The 19,123-nt window shown below is 49.7% G+C and overlaps 2 protein-coding genes across 3 annotated transcripts in view; one reads left to right on the top strand and one right to left on the bottom strand.

Moving 5' to 3' along the window:
* CYS1 (cystin 1) overlaps window positions 1-3,124 on the top strand; it is a 28,324-nt gene extending 25,200 nt beyond the window's left edge. For both annotated transcript variants that reach the window (XR_013928159.1, XM_080387873.1), the window contains exon 3: window positions 1,757-3,124. Coding sequence is in view for 1 of the 2 variants with exons in the window: in XM_080387873.1 (XP_080243999.1) it covers window positions 1,757-1,862 (106 nt within the window). In the remaining variant the exon portion in view is untranslated. The remainder of the gene's footprint in view (window positions 1-1,756) is intronic.
* Window positions 3,125-9,644: 6,520 nt separating this feature from the next.
* Window positions 9,645-18,034, bottom strand: KLF11 (KLF transcription factor 11). The gene is made up of 4 exons (XM_080387859.1): window positions 17,857-18,034; window positions 15,453-15,707; window positions 13,189-14,182; window positions 9,645-11,183 (listed from the first exon to the last, which is right to left on the bottom strand). The coding sequence occupies exons 1-4, from the start codon at window positions 17,896-17,898 to the stop codon at window positions 10,879-10,881; spliced, it is 1,596 nt and encodes a 531-aa protein (XP_080243985.1). The 5' UTR covers window positions 17,899-18,034; the 3' UTR covers window positions 9,645-10,878.
* Between the last annotated feature and the right edge of the window lie 1,089 nt (window positions 18,035-19,123).

Below are 19,123 nucleotides of genomic sequence, written 5' to 3'. Positions count from 1 at the left end.
CTTTGTAGCTGCTGGTGTATGCTTTGAATTCTTGAACCTTTAGCTTTCTTCCCAGTTCTCATTTACTACGGTGGAAACCAGACTCCCTGCAGACCATCAGAAGAAAAAAAATAAAAAATAAAAGGAATAAGCAGAAGAGTCCACTGGCTAAATCCTACTTGCTGCCATCTTGCTGCCAGTAGAACTTGCCATCAAGGGCACGGTGCAGCGTAAATAAGTGTGGGACACCCACATGGCCCAGCTGCCACACCAGCTGGCTGGTCACCAGGCTGCTCCAGGAAGAACATCAAACTCTTTCTGACACGCGCCGGGGCGGGCACGGTGTTAACACAGCTGGGTCAGAGCAGCTGGACTGGGCAGGAGCCTTTCTGAGCCGGGCAGATAAGAAGAGAGGAAGGGCTGCACTGCTGCCTTTTGCTCTGCAGCGATAGCAGCAGAGATTGGCTGCTGCCTGTTCGAGGAATGCTGCGGGTGCTCCCTTGCCCAGGAAGGGCAGTTTATGAAAGCACCTCCTCTATATGACAAGGTTTCCTTAGAAAAGCATTTCAGGGTTCTTTGGTTTCTGATTCTACGTTTACTTGCCTGCTTTGGGGCAGCTCCTTAGATTTCATCTAGTAAACAGGTCCTTAGTTTTTTCACTGGAGGTTGCTGATGGCCAAATTAATCCCAGATGCCAGACCAAGGGTGGGAGAGATCTTGTCCTCAGAGAAATGGTAAGTCAATAGATGCTACATAATGCGTCTGGGACCGGTTTGGAGCCCTGCTGTTGGATATGGGAATCTCTCCTCTTTGGCAACTGTACAAAACCATTTCTTTCTTGCTTATTTATTCTCCACCAGCGGATGGTCATAAGGTAAGCTCACCAATCTCAGTTGACATGTCATGGCAGAGCACTTCACAGTTTAGATTTACCAACTCAAGTCTCCGCTTAGCTCTGTACCTCACCATGACCTCCATTTCACGGAGCCACGTGCCCTAGCTTCCAGAGATGACTGGCCTGACAGCCCGGCTAGCTCACCTCCCAGTTCTCTGCAAGGTCAAAGAGGAGTGCTCGCTTGGCAGCTGCTGTCTCCCCTTTTCAGCCCTGGAGGGCAAGATCAGTAGACGGACTTGGTAGTGTGAGCTACAGCGGTCAAAGCTTGCAGAAGACTTTTCACTGTTCTCCCTCACGCAGGTAGGGACAGATTTCCCTTGTACCCAACACGAACCACCTCTGATAACACCAATAAAACCCGTACCAGCTGCCTTTGAATCGTACATCGGTTCCCACTTGTGGGAGAGTTGTGCTGATGTGAAAATAAATAAAAGCCAAAGAGCAGTCTGAGGTACTTGCATTCATATTTTGGTTGAAACTCAAATCCCTTATAGATACAAACAAAGATTCCTTACAGATACAAACAAAAATGCATAAAACCTTAAAACTAGTAACTAGCATAAAGGTTATGCAGTCCCTTAGCCAGGCCTCAAACCTAACTCACCGAAAGGTTCTGGGAGTTTGATCTGGAGCATTGTAAGGGCTGTGCTGTAATGAACTTGCAGACTGAAACAGGTGCCAAGTGACAGCAAATGTCAGCAAGCAATGTGTCTGTGGGGTGGGGGAACTAGACATGACAGAGTATCTGTGTCTCAGCAAGCCATATGCAACTTGATCTTTCCATTCACAAAAAAAAAAAAAAAAAAAAAAAAAAAAAGTAAGGGTCATCTTGTGTCTTGATTCTCTGTCACAACACCAATAACTCATTGCCTTCCCTGGCAGGTGCCCACAAAGGAACAGCAAGAAGCTGGCGGCACAGTCCACAGTATCCTATGATTACTCAGAGGAGGAGCTCATGGCAAGCATCGAGCGGGAGTACTGCCGCTGAACCCAACCCCGTGCCACAAGATCTTCAAGCATGTTCCTGGAAGCACAGCTGGAGCAAAACTGCTGCTGACAAAATAACCCCTTGCACAGCGAGACGGCACTGGAGAGGTGGGTGGCAAAGGGAGATGGACTGTGAGAAGCAGTGTGGCTGCTTGGGAAGCATGGAGGAGAAAGCCCTCCCAACCAGCTCTGAGCGAGACTGTGAGGATCCTCACCAGCTGCTGATTTTGGATAAGTGCCACTGGAGGACAGAGCAATTAATCTTGTGAATCAATATTTAGCAGCTCATCTCTAAATGGTATTTACCAATGAAGAAGTACTAGAATCGAAGCATCGTACCAGAAGTGCTGAGACATGGTGTTTTGAAGGAAGATCTTGTTTTGTCTTAGCAGAAGAAAAATGCAGTAATATTCGATTCAGATCTCATTTAAGGAGATGTTACATGAAATTCACGTTCCTGCCACTTAAAGCAGGTCAAATTTACTCTTTGTGCTGCGCAAGCCTCAGTTCCGGGTCTGGACTTGGCACTGTCTCTTGGAATGTGGTCCCCAGTATGGGATGTAAGATGAAATGGGGAGTGAGCGCACTGTCCAGTACATAGGCAGTGTAATCCCAGAGTTCAAATCCCACTACAATAGGCAAAACGAGGCTCCTGGGAGCCATCAGGGAGCAGAGGATTTGTACGACCCCTTTGGGGAGGGATCCCAGCATCAGTGTCGTACCTGGGGCTCCTTGGTGTGGATCCTTCAGCGAAAGCGGGAGGCATGTCCCCGGCGCTGCCTCGCTGTGGCCAGCAAGCACCGTTTTGAGAGGGACTTGCATGCTATTGTAGAGCAGCTGTTTGCAATAAATTTTCAGAATTATCACTCCTGGCCTTCCCACCTATTTCTTGTCCTCAGTGGGTAGCCTAGAAGAAAAACCACTGCATTTTACCATTAGCTGACTGAAAAGTTAAGCAGAAAGTTGTCTCTCCAGAGGAAACCATATATTTTCAGTGCTCTCAGACAGGGAAGGTTGGTATTTTAGGGTTCATGCTTTTATTTTACCTGCATCTTAACATACTATGAGTAGCTGCTTATTATCAGAAATAGAAAAATACCTTATTTCTGTCTTCAGCATAAGCATAAAAGACATTAGATGAACTCTTCACACAGCCTGTGTAAATGCAAGAGGAAACAGCAGGACACATCTTAAAATGCTGTATTTAAACTTCTTTGTAATTCCTGGTATCTGTGAAACAGAAATAAATGCGTCTGTACTCTATGTAGCCCTCAGTAAAGGCATCAAATGTTTTGAAAAAGGCTCTCTAGCTCACACGGTGAATCACCTTACGGTGCCTGCAGACTCCAAGCAGAGTGCATCCTCGAGGGATGGTGGGAGGGATGCCGTGAGGCAGACACTAGATTATACCCCTGGCATACATACTAACGCTCTAGTTGTCCTTCCTGCAGCAGCCTTCAGCAAAGCTGGCCGTTGCGCTCTGCTGGAGAGCTCCAGAGCTGCCAGGCACACAGTGGAGCAGAGGTGGGCAGCAGAAAGGGAACCAGCCTCCCACAAAGATTGCAAGCTATGTTTGGAGGCGAGAGCTTCCAGCATGCCAGCCAGGGCGCTTTGATAGGATGAGGGGTAACAGTTTTAAACTGAGAGAGGGTAAATTTAGACTAGATACTAGGAAGAAATTCTTTGCTGTGAGAGTGGTGAGCCACTGGCACAGGTTGCCCGGAGAAGCTGTGGATGCCCCATCCCTGGAAGTGTCCAAGGCCAGGCTGGATGGGGCTCTGAGCAACCTGGTCTGGTGGAAGGTGTCCCTGTCCATGGCAGGGGGTTGGAACTAGGTGATCTTTAAAGGTCCCTTCCAACCCAAACCGTTCTGTGATTCCATGGTCAGTGCCGTGCTCTGACCGTAGAGCCAGCCCACACAGAACGGCTCACCACCATCTGTCTTATTCTCATACTGTGCAGAATGGGATGGTGGCACCCAAGTCCTCAGTCTGCCCAAGGACTGTCAGGGACTGTGCTCCTCCATCTGTGACAAACCCACACCCAGCAGCACGCTGAAACTGGGAGGGTGGCAGTGGGGTTGGTACCCAGGGAGGCACAACTGCACAGCTTTAACTATCTGGTGTCAGTGTAACCCTACTTATGGTCCATTCAGGGAAAACAGGACACTAGATCATTTTCAGGTAAACAAACACCTTGAAGAAGTATCTAAGCCCGTAACTAATTTCAAGAGAGATTTCTTTAATTAATTGCTTTTTTTTAAAAAAAAAAAAAAAAAAGAAAATTGCACTATGAAGATCCCTTTGCCACATCTCAGGCAGTGCATGCTGACATCCCACCAGCCGAATTATCAGAAAGTTTATTTTCATTGTATTCCTCTATAACCATCATCAAATCACAAATACTTGTAAGACAAAAAATTACTTGGTTTGCCAGTACTTCCTGCCCCTAAAACAATTCTGCTGAAATTCAGTAGGGTGCTGGAGAGTCTGCCATTAATCATTTTAGAAACTACCCTCCTGTGCAATAGACACAGCATAAGGCAAGGTAGCTGACATGGGGTATGAGCTAATGCTATTAATCCCCATTAATGCAACAGCAAAAGGCTATGCATATTAGCCAGATAACTACATTTTTAATCTAACAAAGACAAATGCTACACATCTTGTTTTGCACCAGCCTAAAGGGTAAGAAAGCCTCACTGGCCAGCTGGCTGTCTATACCTACCTTCTATTGCTATTATTTTTTAAGTGAGGCAAAACCACAGTTGCTGAGAGGACTAAAGAGAGTAATTTTTCAGGTAATCATGAAAAATTCCCTTTTAGTGCATGAAGAAATATCACCACTTCTGAGCTTAGTGGCTTCCATGAGTTCAGGGGGTTTCTTACCTGGCCGTGCAACAAGATTCCAGCTGAAAGGTTCAGGTGGTGAAAGCATTAAAGCCCTATTTTTTAAATTACTCAACCCAAGATCTTAAAAACCAAAACCAATGAACCTGAAACTACCAAACCGGTTTGCACACTTACTCAGACTCTCGATTTTACTCAAATCTGGGTTTTTTCCTAAACAAACAAAGGCTTTGAATCCTTTTTTTTCCCCTTCATAGATGCCCTTTCTGTCTAACAGCACTGCAATGGATGCTGCTGCTTCTTGCAGAGCTCTGCCTTTCAGTAGCCCAGTAAATGGGCAGAACTCTTCCCCAAAGAGTAACTGAGAAAACCGATCAGCAACAGAGCAGTTTTAGGAAGCGAGTTGTCTTTTACCTGGTGGGTAGCCATCCTGTGAAATCTCCTACGAGCTCCAAGAATTCAGCCGGGAGCTATAGGCAGACCTGAGTGGGGAAAACAAAGCTGTGACGTGATCTGTGCTTGGGTGAGATGGCTGGAAAGAGCAAGGAAGAGCAGCCAGTCACCATAACCACAGCTCCTTAGGGCAGGAGGTCTTTGTAGTCCACCTCTGTCTCCGGGACCCTGAACACCAGCTCTTTTGCCCAGTGTACATGAGGATGGCCCCCGTATGTGTGATTCTGCCAGCACCCCATCGCCAAGACCTCTCAGAGCAGAGCAACCACTAGTTCCCTGATGCATCACATCCAGCACCCTGCTGTCATCTACTCGCCTTCACAACACTAGAGGACAAAAGAGGGTGGCACCCTCACCAACCCGAGGATGCTCTCCCCCAGCCTCCTTCCTCCGAGGATCAAACCCCAACAAACTTTCAGCCAAACTATTTGCAGACACACACCCTGGGAGCTGAGACAGAGCCACTGCCCTGGAGCTGCACCGGCAGAGCTCCATACAGCACTTGGCTGGCAAGGTGGAGCAGCAGCTGCCTGGCACAGATGGCATCCACACCAGGGGGAGGGCATCCACACCAGGGGGAGGGCATCCACAACAGGGGGAGGGCATCCACAACAGGGGCTGGTTTCCCTCCCGCCACACACACTCGGGACACGGTGATTACTTGCACAGGGTGAAGTGGGTTTATCTGAAAAATGACAACCAACAGAAATCACTCTGAACTTGTGAGACACTACAAGGGAGAAAATGAAACCTAAGGTATTCTTCCCATCTAGGAAAACCTCTCCCAGGAAAGGGTATGCTCCAGCTTCCTCAGGTTTTCTGCATGTGTAAGATGTGCCCGTGGCTTCTGCACACATCAGGATGCAGAAGTCACCAGATTCCCTTCTCCTGTTCAAGGACTGAAGCAGAAAATGAGGAAGGCTGCATTTGACAGAGGATGAAAACAATCTGGAAAGAAAATGCCTCAGTGCTAGCGTACTGGCTGCAGGGAAGGTAATCCCAGAGATTGCATGGACTGAGAGCAGATGTGGCCGAGGCCTTGCAGCTTCCTCCTGAACCATCTCAGTCTTTCCTTAGCCTGTAGGTTGCCAGGGTTTGAGTCATGATTTACTCTTTCTGCACACATGGAAGAAGTTTGCCTTCTCACGGCCATCGCCTGCCTGCCTCAAGCTGCCTTGTCAGACTTGAACGGAAGGTAAACAGGCAGATGGGCTCACAGATTAAACTTCAAAACCGGTTAGAAGATTTATCCCAGCAGATGAACTCAACCTAGGTGCAACCCTGAGGCCAAACTCAGCTCACGAGAGATGACAAGCGAAGTGCCACCTTCGTCATTCACAGGATGCTGAGCACAGCTTTCACCAGAGCTGCAGCCTAAGCCAGAGGAGCACACTGAGCCTGCAGCCACACCGCAGCACGGGCCGCCTCTGCACACCCAGCACCGCAGCTTCGGAACAGATCCACGCTTCCAGTACCCTCACTGCAAGCGGACTGGTGCTCAGGGGGCTGTGAGCAAGGTGAGGCAAGCTGCTGCTAAACTGAAGGGTTGGCTGTGTAACCACACAGAGGAACGAATGCTGGTCTAACTGCAAAACGTAGCATTAGCCCAATGGACACCTCTTTCCCTTTAGAAAAATTGTTTTTTGTTTTGTTTTTATGGATGTAGAATGGCTACAAGACAGAAAGACTTTTGCCTGCACAATCCCTGTGTCAGCACAGAGGTAGAGCTGGGAAGGCTTCCTCACATGTGAACCGTTTTCTCTCACAGGACGAAGCTGTTCCAGACTCCAGCCCCACCTGGATGATTACCGAGTGCATCTCTTGGCTGCACGCAACAGCTCACACCACAGCTTGGTTTCTAAGGAAAAGCAGAACCATGAGCACAGAACTGTGAAATCCATTGTAGTGTTTCATGTAAGCAAAGCAAGGGAGACAATATAAAAAAAAACCAGCAAAAAGATTACACGTATTGTTTAGGATGTAACTTGATGCTCAGAAAAATCTTCCCTGAAAAACAGTGGTAGGAACAGACAAGTAGGACATCTTCCCCTGGAAGACAAAAGCATTATGGAGACGTCCAGAGCCCAGGGGCTGGAGGTTGTGCTACTCTGCCAGAGCACTGATCCTGCAGTAAAGCCTTCCAAGCTCTGCTGAGGGGGAGGTACGACCATCCATGGGATATTTTCATCTTCAGCACATTTGCCAGAACGATGTGCCCTCCTGCAGACAACGCCTTGAGTCACCACTCCCCGCTCGCTCCGAGGGCTCTGACTGCAGAGGCTGAGTCACCTCGCTGCGGAGGGCTGTGACAGAAAGCTGGCATCGTTACATCCTCTCCTCCCCTTCTCTTCCATTAAAACGTGACCCTGCTAGAAATAACCATCACTGCGGTTTGGGAACTCATCAGCGGGGAAGAAACAGCAGAGATACTTGAAAATTTAAAGTAGTCACTGCTGCTGTCACCATCGCCAGCTGAGACCTGGAGGTGACACCCCAGCCTGCCAGAACGCAGGTATGAGGGAACAGGAAGAAGCAGGGCTACTGCAGCCATCTTTTAAGGCAAATTCTCGTCTCTCCTTTATTTCCAGCTTTCATGCCATGCGCAGCTTGCAACACTAACAGAGCAGCGCTCAGACCATCATCACCTTTTGCCAATAGCTTCTGGAGGCCGTGCTAGAACAGTTACGCACCCCGAGGCTCTTGTTTTCAGACAGCATGCAAAAGCCCCAAGCTCTGGCATTCTACAAGATACACAAGCAGCATGGCACAAAATTATAAACGGACAAGCACTGGTCAATTTACAACAGGATCCAAAAAGTCCTGCCTCTACAAGTAAACCAGCAAGCCCCAAAGTCTTCCACTGGCCTATATATATAACCTAAGGCAGATGGATTTACATAGTTCTGGAATGGATATGTATGAAACCTGAAAATTCACAATTTTTTGATTTAAAACCAGTCACATTGCATACTTTTTATTTAATAAAAGTTAAAAACACGTACAAAAATGTGATTCCATTTCTTTAAAATATAGGCTCAAAATAAAGACTGAACAATAGAGTTCAGGCAGTAAAGTGCAAAGAGAGCAGCTATCCCAGTCATGCTTAATCCATAAATAACCCTTACACAGCAGGAAGGAACAGAAAGAGCAAACAGAGCAGAGGCAGCCACACCGCCGCTCAGCTGTTCATGCACATCCACAAGAGAAAGAGCCGCAGGTCCCTGCAGGTCCCAGACAGGGGTGGCGGAAGGCAGCGCATGCCTCGCAGGAGCGGGCTGCAAGGAATCACAGGCCAGGCAAACTTAACAAAGAGGGAGCTGTCGCTTTTCTGCATCGTCACACACGTACACAACACATTGCTTTTAAATTCCATATTCTCCAGCCCACCGTTGCCCCCACCATAATGCAACAAACTGACGTGACAAATTACTGAATTATGACATGAGTTTCCAAACCGTTTTGCTCACGCGAACACCATACATGGTTAGTCTGTAAAAAAAACTAAGTACTAAATTGGCTATTGGACTGAAACAGATCACACTTCCCCGTTAAAAGCATGCTAAAATGGCATCCAGAAGTCAAGCTGCTTGTTCTAAGGGACTTCTGAGCAAAACAAATGAACAAAAAAATAGCAATGTCTCTTTCTTCACCACGTGAATTTGGAAAACTGCATACTGACAGAGTAGCAACATTACAAGCACCCACTTTACCAGGAAGAGGGGGTTCAACCAAGCCCTTTCGAAAGTACAAAGCGAGGTTTGCACACGCACACACACTCATCAGCGCTACGCCATGGTCGGTGGGATTGCAGCATGTCGAGCGAATAGGGTGTGGACATTGCAAAGGTCAGGCACAAAAACTTCAGTACACTTAGCACAATACTCCCAATATAGTGCAGTTTGAAAACTTTAACTACCATTACTTAAGACTATAGATTTAAGCATTAAAAAAAGGGATATATTCTGCTTTCAACTAAAACAAGTCTCTGCCAATTTCAGGGGAGTGCTAGCTGAGATCAGCAAGTCTGCACTTACACAGGTGAGAACCGTGCTTTGCCCACAGTGGGAAGCAAGACCAGAATTTCAGAACAACAAAGCAGCGCAAGAGATAGTGCATTCCTAGTTATCCACATTTTACATATCAAGGAAAAAGTCCTCCTTGGTGCTCAACTAAATTTCAGTGCAGGAGTGGCTGATGGGAGAAGAGTCCAGAAGGAATAAACACTACAGAAATATTTTGTGCAGCAGGTGTGCCATCTCCCAGCAAAACAACACCCGGTGCTTCACAGCACAACAGCTCCACTGTCAGCCCTGCTACAATACGTATGCACATCCTGCCGCACCACGGAAACTGAGCAATACAACTGTGCTGTGGGCATTTCTTTTTATTATTCATACCATGCCATTACAACACAGCACTCCTGCAGCCAGTGATCCCACTTCTTAGCCATATCTACATTTGGTGTAAAAGAGAATCCAATCAACAGGGAGAGTATCTCATTTAATAGAAAAGGGTGATTTTATACAAAGTACTGTGGGGAAGTATAAGGCCACATGAAAAGCATCATCCAGTTGACACGGTGGCTACTTCTTAAGTCAAGACATGATTAGTACTTCCTCTGGTGCTTTGATACAGGTAAATGAAAGCCTTGAACAATTTCTTATAAGGTGCACAAGCATCCACGATACATTAAAAAAACCTTAGTTTTCTATTTCTCCAGTACTCAAAAAAAAAAAAAAAAACCAAACCCAAAACAGAGACCCAGCTAATTATTCATGGGTTATCTTGCCATTTTTGCACTTTCCAGAAGATTTCGATATGCTGGTTTAGTAGGACTGAAAGTAAACCATAATTTTTAGTGTCAAAGTTTCTAAACACTGCTTGTGCTTCTACCTCCATCGCAGAAGTATGGCTCCTCCAAACTTTGCTCCAGCAGAGGATGGACTCAGGAATGCCCAGCATGTCAAACCTTTACCAAAAGTCACAACAGCTTCCACTTGCAAAGGGTATGAATTTGTAAAATGTTGAGGATTTCAACACTTGTTTTCTGAAAGAAAGTCATGCTGGTTTGGTTTGGTTTAGAAATGATGACACATTTCGATCTCAAACCCCCAACGTCACCTGCGTAAGAAGGGTGTAACATCACCAGCTCACTGCAGGATCTGGATCTGCAAGTGTGAAAATCCCAACCACTACGGGTTATCAAATATTATGTGTTTACAAAACAGTCTGAATGCAATTCTTTAGGTTTACTGAGAAGGAGTTTCCAAAACTCTGGGTCTCATCCGGCACACCCCTACTAATGCAGGCCAAGTAATTTGCCTGTATATCAAGACCAAAATGAATAAATACAAAATATATTTGGTATAGAAAATACTAGTATAAAAATTAAAAATCACCCTGTTTTACTGTCCATCAAAATATTAACAGCAAGCATTACATTTTTTTAACCTATTGCCAAAATCATTTCCAAAGAGTTCTGCTTTCTTGAAGTGCTGGTGATTGCATTTGCCCAAGTACTGAAAGAAACAAATAGGGAAGGGACGAGGGAATATATGGTAAGATTTCTCACATAGCATTATTGACAGAGGACCTAAGCTGAAGGAAAATAAAGTATGCACACACACGAAGAAAAGAAGCCGTTGTCAGTTCTGTTGTAGCCATTAGAGCTCTTCCTGATCTTCAGCAAGTTTGTAGAGAAGGTGCTTCCTCACACTAGCCCTGACAGACAGATGACGGTACAGGGATGAGCATACTCAATCCACTGCTGCTTTTCGGTTTCTCTGCTGTGGCAATTCGGTTGAGTTTGCCAACCTCTGCCTGCCAGCTGGGGATCTTCTTTGTGCTCATATGGCGGCGGGTGTGCTTTGTCAAGTGATCGCTGCGCATGAAGCGACGCTCACACACAGGACAAGCAAACTTCTTCTCTCCCGTGTGAGTTCTACGGTGGCGTGACAGTTCATCTGAGCGGGCAAACTTCTTGTCACAGCCTTCCCAGTTGCAGCTGAAAGGCTTTTCTCCTGCAGCACATAAAAGAAGCATAACTTACTTCCGAGAAGCCTGCTATGGTTTTATCAAAGAACTAACTTAAACGCTGCCTTGCAAAAACTGATGAATTCCATGGAACTGCTCATGTGTGCACTCAATATTAGCTTAAGCTCAAGTTGTGTTCCAGAGGAAAGTTACAGATACCATTTCTACTTATTCCCTTATATCTCTCTAAATGTTCTTCAATCAAGTCTGGTTTTTTAATTGTCCAAAACCCCAGTTTAAAGAAGAAGATTCTTCACGAAGCTACCTTATCAGCTGACTTGAACTAGAAGCAAGCCCCATGCCACCACAGCTATATGGCTGCTGCATGTCATCAGCAAATACCGCAGGCAAACAGGAATCCTGGAATCCAGCCTCAAGAGTCCCACTGCTCCAGTGATCCAGTCTGATACACAAACACCCTGCCCCAGCGAGTTCTACTGAGGAATGGCCTGCCCTGCCATCCCCACATGGCTAGATCCCAAGACAGACTGGGGAGGTCTGCACACCCAGGAATGACAGCAGTCAGGACGGCTGTCCACGTCACCTTCTGCTTGTCCTGGGCAACTGCTTAACATCAGACCTATCCTAAACAACGTGATCTACCACCTGCAACCCCCACCCCTGGTAAAGCTCAAGATAAACATCTACCATGTGACCCAAATTTATGGCAAAGTTTTGGAGCAGGACAAAAGTGTCCAGCAGAAAGAAACCCCCACAGAAGTGTTGTTCTTATTTCAGATATTGAGAGTAAAGTTCTACATTTGGTGTATGTGCTATCACCTAACTACCCGTGCGCTGGGAAAAGAAAGCTGAACTACTCTGCCTCCCGATCCTGTAACACGGACTGGCTAGTAAGGGGTCAGTGTGGTTCACCTCCCATAGATGTCCTGGGCTTGATCACGATATGGGGGGACACAGAGCTTCCCTATTCAAAACCAAGACATTTGTTGTTAGTCCATGTCTATCCTGTAGCTCCAGGTTAATTCAGCAGCCTGCAGCACTTACTTTCAAGCCAGAAGTAGAAGCATCATTCTACCACTGAGCTCTGGTTTACAAGGATTATCAGCTTCCTGTGGGGTTTAAGCTCTTCCCCCAAAGGAACTGTAAAGACAAGCTGGCAAACTAATGCAAATCCTGCCAAAGAAGCTGACATCCAATAAACCAGTGTCTGTAGGCCAAGGGAGGGTGGGGAAAAAAAGCCAAGGACAAGCAAAATTAGACACTTTTGAATGAGCTATTCCATACCAATCTCCTGCTATGCCTATCCTTCGACATCAGGAACAGTCCCTGAGAACGCAAATGTTTTAACAGAATCTGGAGCCAGAAAAAGGGTAAGTAACATACACGTATACAGTCTCCACACTGACCAGATTTTAAGGAGCAAATCAGCTCATGTGTAATTACAATTAGTTTTCATTTGCCTTTAAAATTCCTTTTCTGCAAGTGAATAAACTGCTACGCTCCTGTAGCAGCTCTGCTTCCTCACACAGTTGCCCAAAATCTAATGCATTCCCATTTAGCCTAAACAAAACTTGGGGAAAACGTGCAGTTTCTGACTTCCTCACCTTTCTTTTACTTGTGTAACAATTTAAGACCAACTACCTCTACTATGGTTTGCTTATACCAGACCTTTCCATGCCCCCAAAAATGGGACTCGCACAATTCATTTCGATCTAGTCCAGACGGCAGGATTCCGCTCAAACCTAAACACACACACACACACAGAGACAGCAAAGCTCTGCTCCAAGTAAAGCATGTGAAATTCAACTAACACTATGGGGTCAGCTGAGGTCTCAGAACAAAGTCTGTCTTGTTTTGCCTGCCCACAGAGAATGAACATTCCTCCCGTCTCCGAGATAGGCAGAAGTTTGCCGATCACCTGCCTCTTCCCTTCTTTGGAGGGAACACCCTCTCCCCCCAAAACCCATGCATTTCAGCACCCCAACACAAGCCAGAGCTGGAGTGCCAAAGGACGCGTGCCGTCATACGTACCAGTGTGGGTACGAAGGTGGGCTTTGAGGTGGGAACTTTTGAAATAGGTTTTCTTGCACCCAGGGAAGTTGCAAACGTAATTCCTCCGTCTAGAAAAGTCCACCTGGGGGGCGCAGCTTTGACCAGAAGTGATGAACACAGGAGCAGGGGCAAGGGGCAGTAACTTGGTGCTCCCAACAGTCATTACTGTTTGTGGGCACTGCGGTGTCTGTGTGACAGCAGTCTGTGGAAGAACCAACATGACGGTCCCCTGAGGCACAGAAGGTCCCATGAGGACAGGCTGAGAGAGTGGGGCTGTCTGTGGTAAAATAGGTTTCATGGGAGCCGAGACTGCTGGAGTAGAAGGCTTGACGTAGGCATTGATCATACTGCTTTGCCCATTTAAAGGGATCATTTGACAGAGAACTTGGGGGCTTGAAACAGGGGCAGGTGTCACCGGGGTAGCTCTTTTTAGCAAGTCATTCTCACAACTCTTTGGTAAGTGGGTCTGTGGCGAAATGGGCCAGACTGGCAGCTGTCCTTTATTGGTCACAGTATCACTGGAGTCGTGTGTGCAAGGCTGATGTACTGGAGAAGTTTTGTTAATTAAATCATCCGCAGCACACGTGTCCTGTGGCAGTCTGGAATGTCTTCGGTCATCCACTCCACACCAGTCTCTGGGAGTGCTGTAGCCTGAAGTTACCTTCGTCTTCTCTTGCACAGCAGGAATGTGATGGTAAGCCGAACTATCACCTGTGTGACGTATGACACTTGTTGCCATGGCCCTGCAAGGCTGAGGGGTGAAGGATTCCGATATCACTGGCTTCTGACTGCACTGTCGCTCCATGTTGATAACAGATGGCTTGGTTATGGGAGAGGCACCGGTCGCTGATGTGACTGAGCAGGCAGCTGTGTTTGCCATGACAGTCCTTGGTTTGGAATAAGTGACTTGTGAGGAGAGGAGCATAGCAGCTGATATCTCAACAAAGTCAGGGCTGTGCGGAGGGGTCATGCACTGCAAAACAGACAACGCCATTATACAGCAGTGTAACTTCATAGCATAATTTTTGACTATCTTTACAGTGAAAAATAAAATTACAGCCCCTCACCAGAATCCCAGAACCTGTCTCTTAGGACAAACTGATTAAAGCATACATTGGCCCATCTGATAGCCATTCTGAATGTGCTCAAAAGAAAATTAGTAAAAGAAAGGCAATGAGGCAGCTGTAAACCTGCATAAAATATTGCATGTCTACTCACTGCACTATGACAAACTCTCCCATTCCTTTCTCCTCAGCAACTGGTGCAGCCGTAAGAGGTACGAGCGCTCTGCTGTTCACAGAAAACAGGCTAGAAACAGACAGCAATATTGTACTTTTTCAATTTCAGACTTCCAGGAAACCCTAGATATTTTATCAATGATTACCTCATCAGCTGGTGGCTACTCCAGAGACAAAGGCAAATGGAAATGCTCTCTCTCTTCTTCGTCCATTCTCTCTATGCTCTCCCGCTGCCACCTCCTCTCCTTCCTCCTTTACCTCTGAAAACTCACACCTGTCTCCTGTGCTGCTCAAGAGACAGTAACAACACTGAGCGGCAGGAGCATGAGAGAAGTCCATCAAGCAGGTGCCATACTGTCTCAGACTCTTTTCCCCTATTATTCCCCTTTTTCCTGACATAACTGCACACTAGAAGCCCGCTGGTTGAAAAGGGCCTTAACCATCCGAAACCTGAAGAGCACCAAGCCCTTTTTTAATACCTACTTTTGCTGCAACATAAATTGCAACAAAAAAGAAAAAAAAAATAAAGTGATTCAACCGACATTACTCAGCCAGAGTAGACCAATGCTCTGGAGAAATAACAGACTACATGTAAAAACTCATAGCATAGAAACTAATTAAATTGTCTATTTCATAATGGTAACCTGCACTTTCTCTTATAATGACGAGAGTGAAGCCAATTCTTACTCAGCGCCCCAAGAAACCTACAACGGCCACACAGACAGCATCCCCAACGTACCTGCCAAGTGTAAAAACAAGGGCTTTCATGTCTATGTTTAACAAGGGATCAAGCTCCTGCATTTGCCATTCCAGACACATCAGAAAAACCCACATTCGCCATGCCCGCCTCACTACTCTGCGTGCACACACAGAGCACTGGCTATACTACAGCTACTCCACACAGGGACACACGAGCAAGCTGTCTTTTCTAGCCAAATCGGAACATTGAAGAGATGTAACATCCAGATGCCAGGCTTATTTATTTTGCATTCATGTTTTTCTTACCAGTGTAGATAAATAGTCCTTTGGTAATTCAGACGTAGTCTCAGCGTGCATTGTGAAATCACCAGAATCCGAGAAGGGCGTAAGTGGCCTTATCTTTAATATGTCACCTTTCTGTGATCTTTGACCCCAGGAGCTCATACAAACAAGCGCTTCAACAGCTTCAATGTCGTTCTGCTCCAAGGTGCTGCAGGTAGACCTTTCGCTGTCATGACGCTGCCTTTCACGGATAGACTCATAGATGTCCACGATGTCAACCTAAACGCAATTGGATTACTGGCTATTAGGACAGGTCAGAATACAAAGCCAATACCACCCACGTACTGTCTGCTCATGATGAAGGTCATCTGAAACAGATCCCATGCCCGCAGAAAGGCTTTTACCAACCCGCTCAACTCCTAACCCTCCCCCCACCAGCTCATCTCCACTCCCCTGTTACTCTTAAAAAAATAAAATTTAAATAGAAAGAAGTGTGATTTGCAGGAAAGGAACAGATATGTATATAGCTCACATTTCCAGAATTACTGTCCCAGATTACACTTCTCTGAATGAACACACCCTGTGCTTGCATACACGCGAAAAGAGGGAAAAAATCCTGACTTCCAACTTTGTTTAGACAAGGCTGTTTCCTGGACCCAAAAGATGACTGCTGGTCAGCACTAACTTAATTCTGGTAACGTTTAGAAGATAAATTTCAGCTGACAGTTAAGACGCTTTAAGCTATGACCACTGACTGAGTGCCACATCTTGCAAAAGCATTTTCATCTTATTTTTGTCAATAGGGAAGCCAGGGTGGGGGGAAGGAAGGGGGGAAAGTGGCCTTCAAAGTGCAGTGGGAATTGTATGTATTGTACTTCAGAAAGTCATGACGCTACATAGGTGCTGAGTATCTCAAGATGCACTATGAGTAACATGAAGACAAATGTAGTCATACCGATTTGTTTCCAGCTGCAAACATCACATAAAATTTGTGTGTGCATGTGTATGCATGCACGCAACACACGACTCCTCTGCAAAAGGATACCCAAACTTCATAAAGCTTCCACAGCACTTGGCAGTGACTCCAAAAGCTATGTAGCGTGGCTGGTTTATCGCTCACGTGCCAGCTCAGGCTCACCTAGACATCCAAACTCTTCCAGTCTTTAGGCACACCAACTAACTGCGAAGGCTGGGATTCTGCATGGACCCAGATTCTTGAGCCTACTGCTGTTACACAGAGTGCTTACAGACTGCAGTGAAAAGGTTCTAACTAAAAAGACACCGCCACACCGTTAGCACATTCTAAAGCCCTAGAGGGAACTATACTTGTTGGGCGACATCCCTTACACACCTAAGTCAGCGAGTTTTGTTACAGTCAAGGAAGGAGGAATGATCCTGGCTCAACAGTGTCACAAAGATGCAAAGCTGCGTGCCACTGTCTCCCCTATAGGGACCTGCACGGTAAACACGTTAAACATAATGAATACAAAATGCACTCACAGAGGACTTCCACCTAAACCATGAGGTACCAGGCATGGAGATGTCAAGACTGGGGAGCAGGATGGGGTTCAAGTGACTAACGGTTCTGAGGGATACTCCTAAGAATTTCCACTAAAAGCAATGGGAACGGGAAGGAGGGCAAAACCCGATGCGGGCTGCAAGCCCGGACCCAAGCGCGCCTGTCCCACAGGAGCCACCGCAGGGCAGGCTGTGCACCGGGCTGCCCCAAAGCCTGCCACCGCGCCCCGCAGCGTGACTGCAGGCAGCCAAGCCAGCCGGTTCATTTCTTCCAAACGCACCTTTCAGGAGAGCAGCTGTCCCTACAGTTACATGAATATATATATATACACACACACACATACGCAGCCCGCTTCGGAAAAGAAAACCTAAAAAAGCCCCTTCTCAGGGCGAGCGCCGCAGCACGGCTCCCCCGCCGCCAGGGGCACGGCTCGGGGCGCCCGGCCGCCTGTCCCCGCGTCACCCCGCCGGCCGGGCGGCGCCGCTGAAGGGCGGATGGCGGGAAGGAAGGGAAGCAGCAGCAGCAGGAGAAGGAGGAGGAGGAGGAGGAGCAGGGGGGGGGCAGCTCCCGCCCCGCCACCGCCCCCACAACGGCCGCGGGGGGAGCCCCCCCCCCTGCAGGTGACCGGGGCACACCCGCCCCTGAGGGCTCTGCCCTGGCACCGCCGCCCCCCCAGCGGCAACGGCACCGCCCGCCCGCCCCCCGCGGCGGGTAACGGTCCCAACCGACCATCCCCCCCCCCGCCCCCGGGCGAGTAACGGTCCCCAGGGGCCACGGACCCGCCGCGGCCGTGCCGGTCCCCGCGCCCCTGCCCGCCGCAGAGCACGTGCCCGGGCCGGACCGGCGCCAGCTGCCCGCGGCTCGGGGCACCCGCCGCCCCCCTCCTCCCTCCGCTCGCCCGCCGCTTACCGCGGGCGCATCTCCCATCTCCGAGCAGGGTGAGCCGTGCATGGCGCAGCTCCGGCGGGCGGCGGCGGTGTGACCGGGGAGCGGCGGCAGCGCGCGCACACACACACAGAGCAGCAGCCGCCGGCTCCGCCCCCTCCCCTTCCCCCGCGCGCCGGGGGACCCGCGCCGCAGCGCTCCCTGCGCCAGACAGCACGGGCGGGACGGGGGGGGCGGGGAGCGGGGGAAGCGGGGCGGGGGGAGCGGCGGCTACTCGCCAATCAGCGCCCGCCTCGGCCCGCGCCCGGCCAATGAGCGGCGGCTGCCGGCGTGATCGCGGCGTGCCGCGGGGCTGCCAGCGGGAAGGGCGGGCGCGTGGGCCCGGCCGGCGGCGGGCGGGAAGGCAGGGCGGGGGCGGGGCCGGGGCCGGGGAGCGCGCGCTGGAAACTGGGGGAAAGGTCGGGCTGGGGGCGGGGCGGGGCGGAGGCCGGGAATGCCCGTGCGCGCGGTGGGGGTGTGGCGGGGCGGGGCGGGACGCGGGGGGGGGCGCGGCTCCCACCCCCCCTCAGCGGTGCGTGCGGCGCGGCACGGCACGGCACGGCACGGCGGGGGCAGCGCGGCCCGGGCGCTGGGCGGGGTGTGGCGGCCCACCCCCCGGGCAGGTGCCGCCGCCGGCGGGGAAGGAAGGGACCGGGCCCCGCCCGCGGCACGGGTCGGCCCGCCGGCGCGTCCGGGAGTGAAGACAGGCGGTCCCCGTCCGGAAAGCGGGACGGGCCGTCAGCGCGGCGCGCCCGAGGCACGGGGCCGGCCGCGGCAGGGAGCCTCCCCGGGCAGCCACCCTCCGGCCGCCGCAGGGTTTGTCTGCAACGCGCTCCCGGCCCGGCCTCTCCGCTTCTTGCTTCAACAGGCGCTTCAGCGCACGGCCCGTCTGCGGCCCCGCCGGGCAGCGGGGACTCCGCGGCGCGGCCATGAGGCGGCTCCGCTCCGGGCTGCTGCCGCCCCTCGTTGCGGCCCCCGCTCCGCCGGGGGTGACCTCCTCCCGGCCCCTGCGGAGGGCGTGGGGGCATCATCTGGGCTATCTCCCCTTGCCGTCGGCTTGGCTTGGCCACCGCGGCCCGTTTCTTCTGCAGCTTCCGAAGCTTTGCCGCAGCGTGCTCGCCTCTGCTCCCCGTCACCGCACGCTCCGTGTGCTTCAGCCTCCCGGTGCCGCTGCCTCCAGCCCATCAAACACCACATTAAACCGATCTCCCAGGCCCGTCCACCGGAGCATTCCCCTTCCCACCTTGCAGCT

This window comes from Falco punctatus (genome assembly GCF_963210335.1).
Source record: "Falco punctatus genome assembly, chromosome: 5".
Classification (NCBI taxonomy): Eukaryota; Metazoa; Chordata; class Aves; order Falconiformes; family Falconidae; genus Falco; species Falco punctatus.
Note: the sequence above shows the minus strand (reverse complement) of the source record. Positions and strands in the feature narration are given on the sequence as shown.